General features: G+C 45.2%; 1 protein-coding gene across 2 annotated transcripts; it reads left to right on the top strand.

The window, feature by feature from the left end:
* The first annotated feature begins 3,074 nt into the window (after positions 1–3,074).
* Positions 3,075–10,226, top strand: LOC130405171 (uncharacterized). Of its 2 annotated transcripts, none has more exons than XM_056610183.1 (4): positions 3,075–3,349; positions 5,659–5,853; positions 5,970–6,049; positions 6,537–10,226. In XM_056610183.1, the coding sequence occupies exons 2-4, from the start codon at positions 5,851–5,853 to the stop codon at positions 7,498–7,500; spliced, it is 1,047 nt and encodes a 348-aa protein (XP_056466158.1). In that variant the 5' UTR covers positions 3,075–3,349; positions 5,659–5,850; the 3' UTR covers positions 7,501–10,226. The 2 variants fall into 2 exon arrangements, with proteins under 2 accessions (XP_056466158.1, XP_056466157.1); XM_056610182.1 differs by lacking the exon at positions 3,075–3,349 and adding an exon at positions 4,313–5,381.
* Positions 10,227–10,587: the final 361 nt, after the last annotated feature.

Genomic DNA, 10,587 nt, shown 5'->3' with positions numbered 1-10,587 from the left:
CCATTGTCTGCCTGTGTGTTGGCTGTGTCGTGCTGTTGCCTTTTGTTTGTAAGATGCCATAGGGGTTTAGGTGAATAGGTAAGACACCCTTGGGTTTACACTGCCATCACATCAGGTTAGGAGCGGGGCCACCCTCTGTATGTATTAGCTAGGTTGTATGTGTGCACTAATTAGTTGTCACTTTATCTTGTTTTCTTTGATTTGGCTCCGCTTATGGTTCCCTATTCCCCTTGGCGGATCGCTAGCTAAATAAACGCACTTACGTATCCAGTTTGCTGTTGTGCCCTGTTTTGTTGTTCTCCCAGTCAGCCTAACAGTAATATGTGTTATGGTTCCCCTACTCCCCCCCTAGACGTAGCAAGCTAACATCCTGGAGCCGTAACATATTTGGGGGCTCGTCCGGGATCCTCATTGTAGGACTCCACGTCGGGCTGGCTGTGAGGTGTTCGATGCAGGTGTGCACATAGTGTAGCTGGTTTGTGTGTATAGGATAGGCAGTAGTTGTTTTTGTAGGGCTCGTTATGGAGGCTTTTGATTTGGGTGTCTTTTTGGCTGATCCGTCTATGGATCGAATTGACAGATGCCGGAAGGCTGATTTATATGCCATAGCGGCTCATTTTGAGTTTCCAGTTCAGGGGACCCTGCTCAAAGCGAGACTTAAGGAGTGTGTCGTGGATATGCTGGTGGGCAAGGAGGTGCTTGGTGTGAATGCGGCTTCTCCTTGTAGTGATGCCAGGGAGGACATTCAGGCTGGGGCAGAGGCTAAGCCACCCGCTACCTTACCACGCTTTAATCCGTTGTCACCTACGTTATCAATGTCGTCTCAGGACGCCCGTCTGAAAGTAAGGTTGGCCCGCTTGCAAATGGAGGCTGAGCGTGAAGAGAGGCAAGCTGAGCGTGAGCACCAACTGGAGATTCGACGGATTGAGGCAGAGAAGGAGGTGAAACTACGGAGGTTGGAATTGGAGGCTGCAAGTGGGGCACGTTCAACCCAAACCACCCTCTCTTCTCCAATAGCTAGCTCATTTGGCACATTGGATGTGACTAAACAAATGGCTTTGGTTCCGCAGTTCCGGGAATCGGAAATCGATTCTTATTTTGGTGTGTTTTGAACGCATCGCAGTTTCTATGCAGTGGCCTAAAGAGGTGTGGCCCCTCTTGCTTCAGTGTAAACTATCTGGTAAAGCTCAAGAGGTGTTGGCGTCCATTTCGTTGGAGGACAGTCTAGATTACGAAATTGTTAAAACCACTGTTCTTCGTGCCTATGAGTTAGTGCCTGAGGCATATAGACAAAAGTTTAGGGGTTGCAAAAAGTCTCCTGATCGTACTTTCATGGAGTTTGCTCGAGAGAAGGCCACCTTGTTTGATCGGTGGTGCGCCGCCACTAAAACTACAGATTTTTCCTCTCTTCGAGAATTAGTCCTGCTGGAGGAATTCAAGAATAGTGTATCAGAACGTATAGTAACATACTTGAATGAGCAAAAAGTGGTGTCACTGTCCCAGGCAGCTGTGTTAGCGGACGAGTTTGTACTCACCCACAAGCCCGCTCATTCATTCTCTACCTCTCCAACCACTCAGTTTCTCAGGTCAGTTTCGCTACCTTTACGCTCTGGGGAGGAACGGGAGTGTTATTATTGTCATGAACTTGGCCATTTAATTGCTGACTGTCAGCTTCGTATGAGAAATCATCCACCGCCCGTTCAACAACCAAAGGGGGTTGGATTGGTGAGTACAGTTTCTTGCTGTGTTGCAGTTGTGCCGACTGTGTGCGTTTCTGACCTTCCTGACCCCAGCTACAAACCATTCATTTTGAGTGGTCTCGTGTCACTGACCGGTGATCCAAAGGACCAGCAAAAGGTTCAGATTCTCCGAGACACTGGGGCGGCCCAGTCGTTTATCCTCTCTGATGTAGTGCCATTGTCAAGTGATTCATTCTGTGGTTCCGGTGTTTTGGTTCAGGGCATAGAGATGGGGTTTGTGCCGGTCCCCTTGCACCTGGTACATTTAAAATGTGATTTAGTCAGTGGAGTTTTCAAAGTCGGGGTACGTCATAACCTGCCGGTAAAAGGCGTTCAGTTTATCATGGGCAATGATATTGCTGGAGGCAGAGTGCTGCCTATGTTAGAGGTATTGGACTGTCCCGAAGCTAACACTGAGGATGAGTTAGCCGAGAGATTCCCTGGGATTTTTCCAGTGGGTGCTGTCACACGGGCGCAGTCCCGAACATTTAGTGATGTGGTTGACCTATCTGACTCCTTTCTTGTCCCAGTAGGGGACGTAAATGAGGTTACTGGTTCTACCCCTGTGCCCCCTCCGCAGCCTGATAAGAACAGTGCCGTTGAGAGTGCTGGTCTTAGTCTCGGCCCATTGCCTCTACCGATAACTTGTGATAAGCTGGTTGCTATGCAAAGGATAGATTCTGCACTGGAGCAGTATAATGAGAAGGCTGTCCCACGTTCACTGCAGACAGGTGACCCGGTTCTAGTTCTGCTGCCCATTCCCGGATCCTCTCTCTCTGCCTGTTTCTCCGGTCCTTATTGTGTGGGACGGAAGTTCAGGGACACAGATTATGTTATACAGACCCCAGATCGGAGGCGCAAGTCAGTCATGCGTCCTTGGTCCTTTGCCCTTGGTCCTTCGCCTTTGGTCCTTCGCCCTTCGCCCTTGGTCCTTCGTCCTTGGTCCTTAGTCCTTAGTCCTCCGTCCTTAGTCCTTAGTCCTTAGTCCTTAGTCCTTCGTCCTTAGCCCTTAGTCCTTAAGGTCATGAGCGTCAGAAGCTTCTGTGGTATCGGTTTTCATTTGTTTTGTTGTTAATTTGGTTTGTGTAACTAGGCGGTTGCCTAGAGCAACCGTTTTATGGGTGGGGGTGTTACGGGTGTGGTTGTTTTCCTGTGTCTCCCCTCTCATTCTCTGCAGGTCTCACACCATTGGCTGTTCCTCCACCATCGTCCAACCCCCTGTCCAATCTGGGAGCTGTCTGTTGGCCAATCAGTGTCATCAGGCCTTGATGACTTGCACCTGTTGGTATCCATGGGGGAGGCCATTGTCTGCCTGTGTGTTGGCTGTGTCGTGCTGTTGCCTTTTGTTTGTAAGATGCCTGTTACGGGTGTGGTTGTTTTCCTGTGTCTCCCCTCTCATTCTCTGCAGGTCTCACACCATTGGCTGTTCCTCCACCATCGTCCAACCCCCTGTCCAATCTGGGAGCTGTCTGTTGGCCAATCAGTGTCATCAGGCCTTGATAACTTGCACCTGTTGGTCTCCATGGGGGAGGCCATTGTCTGCCTGTGTGTTGGCTGTGTCGTGCTGTTGCCTTTTGTTTGTAAGATGCCATAGGGGTTTAGGTGAATAGGTAAGACACCCTTGGGTTTACACTGCCATCACGTAGACCATACTCTGTTATCACATCAGGTTAGGAGCGGGGCCACCCTCTGTATGTATTAGCTAGGTTGTATGTGTGCACTAATTAGTTGTCACTTTATCTTGTTTTCTTTGATTTGGCTCCGCTTATGGTTCCCTATTCCCCTTGGCGGATCGCTAGCTAAATAAACGCACTTACGTATCCAGTTTGCTGTTGTGCCCTGTTTTGTTGTTCTCCCAGTCAGCCTAACAGTAATATGTGTTATGGTTCCCCTACTCCCCCCCTAGACGTAGCAAGCTAACATCCTGGAGCCGTAACATATATTACTGTTAGGCTGACTGGGAGAACAACAAAACAGGGCACAACAGCAAACTGGATACGTAAGTGCGTAACATCCAACGTCATACTTGTTTACATGATGAAGCAGGTAGGTTAAGTGACCCATCGTGGATTGCGACCTGCTGCTTGTGGACTCTGTGATGATCGCAGACATGAATAATTGTGTCCAAATACAGATATGAGGACGACAAATTACCTGAAAACATTTGGTTGGGGTTTGACTCATTTTCCCCGCATTTACATTGTGGTCGCAGATTTCAACGGTCTGCTGTCATGAATTGTGACCCATCGGGGATTGCGACCTTCTGCTTTTGGACTCTGTGATGATCGCAGATTTGAATAATTGTGTGCAAATACAGATATGAGGACGACAAATGACCTGAAAACATTTGGTTGGGGTTTGACTAATTTTCCCCGCATTTACATTGTGGTCGCAGATTTCGACAATCTGCTGTCATGAATTGTGACCCATCGGGGATTGCGACCTGCTGCTTGCGGACTCTGTGATGATCGCAGACATGAATAAGTGTGTGTACATACAGATATGAGGACGACAAATGACCTGAAAACATTTGGTTGGGGTTTGCCTCATTTTCCCTGCATTTACAGTGGGCGCAGAATTCGAAGGTGCGCTAGATTGATTGTGGCATCGTTGATTGCGACCTGCGTTGCTTGTGGACTCTGTGATGATCGCAGACATGAATAATTGTGGCATTAGTTCATATTTATTTCATAAACGGCAGTAAAGAATAATAATAACGGTGGGCATACAAATAAAAACAGTGGGCATTATAACAAAAACATAAATAAATAATTGCACACTGTATTAAATGTGCTTAATAAATACATTTGATTTCATTAGCATTTCACAGACCCATGGTATGGATAAGATGTTTAGTACGGTCAATCACTGTTGCTTCTTTCCCCATAAGACGCTACAGTCAGTAAGACGCTTTCAAGAAAGAAAGTATTGCCCGGTGTCACAAAACGAATGTACCCATTCCGAGTCCAGCTTCAAACTCGTGCATGTTGCAGAAAATGTGCAACAGAGCCCTCTGGGGTCACATATTTCGACGGGTCGCAGAATTCGGTGTAACACCGGCGATAACAGTTGACGATGTTCATCGACTGGTCAGCATTTTTTCACCCTCACCCCAAAGCAAACGAGAAAAGGGGTTTCAACTGTATATATCGCAATATTTGCACAATTTTGAAGATAAGTCACAACAACATGATATCCATGCTACGTGCTAAAGTTATGTTATCTGGTAAATGTTATGTTATCTCTCCATACATTATAAAAGTCGAAATCGTGCGTTAGATGTTTGTCTTAGCCCTTGTTTAGTTTATGATGTTATGTTCGGAGGCAATGTGTTGTTGACACTCCTGCATGTAATATAGGCAGTAGCCTAAAAGTCTCAAACGTTGGTTCGTTCGTTGTCAAGTTAGCAAACTGCGATTGCCTGCGTATGAACAAACAAACTTTAGATGGAAAACAATATTTTCCTATTAGAGTTGCTAGTCATTGCCCTTACCAAATTATTTGCATGCTATCCTATTACTAACTTGCTCAAATTGTTATTTTTCCACAGTGTCTGACAAAGATCAGGGTTCAGGAGAGGTGATGGTCAGGGCAGAGTGCTACAGGTCAATGAGGAAATCAGAGAAACCTCACAAGCTCAGAGTATGGATACAGTCAGCGGCAGTGTGAAATTGTGTTCAGTGTAAAAATCATAGTAGGCCTAATTATCGGTAGGGTATTGTTAGGTTGTAGGGTTAGGGTATGGTTGGGCTTAGAGTAGAGTTTCCTAGGATCATGCCAGGCTGTCAAGGGGGGTGTTCAGGCAGGCTTTTAATATACATCAGGCAGGCTTTTAATGTATATATCCCCTGACACGAGTAATACTGTCAAGGGATATGTATTGATTACGTTGAATACATTGGTATGTTGTACTTTATAGGTGGTCCTAAAAGATTTGCAGCCTGTGGAGCTCCTGCACTTCCACTGCACCTGCAAGGCTAGAAAGGCATTATGCAACCACTGTGTTGCACTTCTGTTTCAAGCTGCGCACTATTCGCAATTGAAACTCCAGGTTGTCCCCCCAACGTTGAGCTGCACTGAAGGGGAACAACAGTGGCATAAGCCTAGAGTTATGGTGAGTTCATTCAATCCAACTTCATTTATAAAGCACCTTTCATACATACATTGTACCTGCTTTAAAACAATCCTACTTGCCACATTCTGTATTTATTTTTTCCTATATTACTATAGGGGATAAAGCCGGGCCCTGTTGACAAGATGGCTGTGATCTTGGCCAAACCAAAAGCCAGAAAGACAACAGAGGGAGTGCGGTAAGTGCTCTATTTATGGGATTTCAGAATACATTATATTGGCCAATAGCATTTACAACCAGTGATGGGAAACTGGCATTATTGTTACAAAGTAGGTTCTATGTGTAATTATATCTTCTACGGTAGTGAGTTATAGGTTCTAATTTCAAGAAATTTGAACTAATTTCATCAATGATTGATTCCACTCACCTCTAAGTGTCAAACTCTTTAGCAGTTGTCTATAAAATTGTCAAAAGCCTGACTTGTAATTCATGATATTCAGTGTTATTATTAATTCAGATGACCTGTTATTGTATTACATTTCCAGAATGCTCTTCCACTCAAGCAGAATGTATTACTCTGTTGCAGATTTTTAGTGTGTGTGTGTGTGTGTGTGTGTGTGTGTGTGTGTGTGTGTGTGTGTGTGTGTGTGTGTGTGTGTGTGTGTGTGTGTGTGTGTGTGTGTGTGTGTGTGTGTGTGTGTGTGTGTGTGTTTTCTAAAATACAGGAGCAAACTGTACAAAGGCCTTCATGGGGAACTTCCTGACCTCTCAGTTCTTCGGGTGTCGGAGGTATTCAAAGACTTTGCTGCTGCTGACCTCCCTATGATCTGCAGCATGGGGATAACTGCAGATATTCCACTAGTGGACTCACTGTTTGGAAAGGTTCAACATGGAAGTCCCGTGTCGTACCAGCAACCTGCCAAAGACCAGGCAAAGACTCTCCATGATGCCTCACCCCCTCCATCGTTGCCACTCCAGGCCTACAGGCTTGAGCCATCAGAGTGCATGTTTGCCTGTTCCAGAAAACAACAACTGCACATGCAAAGTCTTCAAGTCACCCTGGATTTGGCCCATAAGATCGAATGTGGTACCCGAGAGCAGAGCTTGTGTGCCGATTGGTACAATGTTCGGAAACCACGGGTGACAGCATCTCGTTTCAGAGAAGTCTGTCATGTGGGTAAGGCCTCTGAAGAGGGACTTGCGGAACGGATTCTTAGAGGGATACGGCAGACCGCAGCTATGAAGAGGGGTTTGGAGTTGGAGGCTGATGCAGTCTGGGAGTACTGCCAGATAAAGAGAGTCAACCACTACAAATGTGGGTTTGTAGTACACCCAGATGCACCTTGGATTGGTGCCTCGCCGGATGGGGTTGTTTTTGACCCATTAGAACAGCCAGAGTTTGGCCTTTTAGAAATAAAATGTCCCAACATTTCTAATTACATAGACGCACCTTATCTGAAGGTTATAAGTGGTTCAGTGCAGCTCAAACCGACCCATGCCTACTATTGGCAAGTTCAGGGCCAACTGTTGGTCACAGGTATGAGTTGGTGCGATTTTGTTGTCTCTGCCCAGGATGATGTTTTCATTCAGAGAATCCAGAGGGATGAGGGCATGATACTAACAATGAAGCGTGGGATTGACATGTTCTTCTTCAATGTATACATGGACAAATACCTGGCAGTGGCATGAATTGTTGATATGATACATTTTAGCATTTATCCTTTAAATCTTATGTGACTAATGATTAAGTTAATTGTACATGTTCATTTGAATGCTTTGTTTATTGAAGGGCAATCCCCTTTCTCTCTTTATTTAATTCCCCCCTATCCCTTGATTTATCAATAAATGATAACGTATTTAAACATTTTATCAGTTGTCTCCCTCCTTTTTGTTGCACCTCTTTAACGAGCAGGGGTTCGTAACAGGCAGTGACACGTCATGCTAACGATTAATGAAATTTTACTCTTTCAAATACATTTCACTTGAAATCTATATGATGTGTTTTTCCTTTCTGAAGTACAGATAAATGGTTCTTTGCGTCTTAACAAAATCTATCACAGCCAATAGGAAGCACACTGAACAAAGCTGTAGACTACATTTATGAAGTAAAGCAGTTTTATTTAAAGAGTAACAACAAATCACTTCCAAAACAGTATGGAGTATGGTTAAATAGCATGTTTATTTTGCTAGGAGAGTATGGTGTGGGAGTCCATGGATAAGGATACCTGGCCACCAGAAAATCAGACCATCCATTTCTTGACCAGGGGTCCGTACTGATCATTTGAGAGGAGACATGCAACAGTGAACAGTTGATTTATATTGCCACAAATAGAGAGAGGGATGACTGTGTCAAAAAGTTTGTTTTCTTTGACCCTCCTAATGAGCCTCTCCACGTGGACTCTCAGGCGTGCAATGGACTGGGTTTTAGAGTGTCTACCTCTGACATTTGCTCCTGTTTGCACATAAAAGCAGGGCGATGCACTTTCCCAGAAACTAGCTCATCTATCAAAAACCCCTTGTCTACCATAGCCTCCATGTCGGGTGTTAGGAGAGAGGTGATGCCGGAGTGACGGAAAATCTCCTTGTCACTGATGGAGCCTTCAAAAAGTGCTGTCACAAATGTCAATGCTCCATGGGGGGACATGCCAATAAGCGCTTTGAATGTACAGTGCGACTTGTAGGCGGAGAATACCTCACTTTGAAGCAGAAGGGAGGTAGGGGCTTGGCATCTAATTTCTGTGCAGTCAAGGTCGACCTGGGTGTTCTCATAGGTCCCATTGAAATCTGTGGGGCAGTTTTCTCTCACTGATCTGCTGGTCATGCAGATGGAGAGCGATCCAAGCAAAGTATACAAAAAGTTAGACCTCGTCACAATTATTCTGCTTGCATTGAACTTGTGACCAAGCTCCCTTTGTGTACAGCCGGTTGACAGGTAGTTGAGGAAGAGGAAGAGCTCGTCAATTGGCAGCAGTTTCTAGGGAAAATAGTCACTGTATGAGATACTGTAGATAGAAGCACTACACATCAACGATAACATACACAAACTAGAGTGTTTAGAAATATGTGGTGCATGCACGGAGCTGAGCAGAAACAATACACAGTTAACTGCCTCTTCTGTGGCAGTCACCAGCAAAATGTGTGATCCACATGTACCGAGCTGGTGGTATATGTTTATTGTAAAACTCACTGTTGGTCTGTTCATAGGGGTCTCAGTGGATGTACTGGTGGAGAGGTTCTTCTGACCACTGGTGACTCTCACCATTCTGCTTGTTGCCTCTTGAATTAGATCCCAGAGGGCCATCAAATGTTCATATGATGGAAACCTGCATGCAAACAGGACATAGCTTTTATGTTGATTTTATGTTACATTAAAACATTCCAATTTAATCATCATTCAAATCAATCATACAGATGGGAGGCAAGTGAAATGCTTGTGTGATAATTAGAAAAGTTCAGGTTCAACATTTCTTACCTGGAATAGTAGCGAATGTCACTAGGTGATGTAGAAAACCGTTGCAATCCAAATCTCTCCATGTGCAGTGTTTCGATCTGCCTCGACATGCTCTCAAATTTCTCACGGTCGACCACGATAAAAGAGCTGGCTGTGTAATCGTGGTCTTCCATCAGAGGCGTCGAAGCCAACTCAGTACAACCAGAGACAGTGTTTTCACCCACTTCCATTTCCATGGTGGTGTCATCCTCGGAGGCGCTGGGTTGCTCGAGGCTGGCGATCCCAAACTCCGGGCCGTTGAGGTTTTTTTGTATAATTATTCCAACCGAACAAGGATGGTATAATATTTGGTCGAAGACACCGCTTTCCAGAAGAAGAGATCACTATGTCTGCTTGCTCAAAGTGTCGACTACACACTCTAGAGCTGGTGGTTGGGGTGAAACCTTCTGTTCTGACTTTCACAAGCCACTGGGCGTGTAAATTAGGTTCCTTTGGGAAACTATGAAAGCTCAAAACTTGGTTGAATCTCCCCCCGGCGGTACAAAGTGGCACACAACAATGGTGGTTATTACCATCGACTGCCCTTCGAAAAGTAAATCGTTTTTTCCAATCCATTGCGAACAATAACATCACACCGACAGCCAGCTAATGTCAACAAACCGCCAAGCGGAAGCTAGAGGCTCCACTTCCGCCCTCAAACAGGAAGTTAGCATTTTCATTGTGCACAGAGTGAATTGTGTTGTTTTTGTCGTAAACTAGGGTCCGATGGTTAAAAAATAGACAGATATTCCAAGGTATCCTTAAAAGGCACGTTGGATGTGTTTATTTTCTGCAGTTTAGGCTTCGCCTATCACCTATTTTTTAAAGCAAAACACCAAGCTCATTGATTTAACGAGGCAGGGTTATTTGAAACAATTAATTTAATATGTGTGAGAGGTAAGTCCTCCTTCTGAGTTTGCTTCCTATTTATGTCTAGTGTACACCCCTACTGTCCACAAGCACCCCCCCGCCCCTCCCCATATGGATTTGGAGAATTGTTGCCACGTCCCAGGGGTGGTGGTATCATATATATGAAAGAGGGCATTCAATTATACTACAATGATCAATTAGGAGGCCGAAGCCCTAAAGGAAGTGATGCAATAGGTGACTGAGTAAGCTATACCTTGGGGTCTCTTATATATCAAAGGGGGTCTCAAAGGACGTATACGCATCATCCTGTGGCTCCAGCCCTACAGGAAATGACTGCAAGTGCTCCATCTCGTTGCACCTCACCCAGCGGCTCGCTTTCAATATTTTGGCCTGAAGTTCTTCCAAGACCTACACCC

Source organism: Gadus chalcogrammus, chromosome 15 (assembly GCF_026213295.1).
Source record: "Gadus chalcogrammus isolate NIFS_2021 chromosome 15, NIFS_Gcha_1.0, whole genome shotgun sequence".
In the NCBI taxonomy this organism is placed as follows: Eukaryota; Metazoa; Chordata; class Actinopteri; order Gadiformes; family Gadidae; genus Gadus; species Gadus chalcogrammus.
This window is presented reverse-complemented; position numbering and strand designations above follow the sequence as displayed.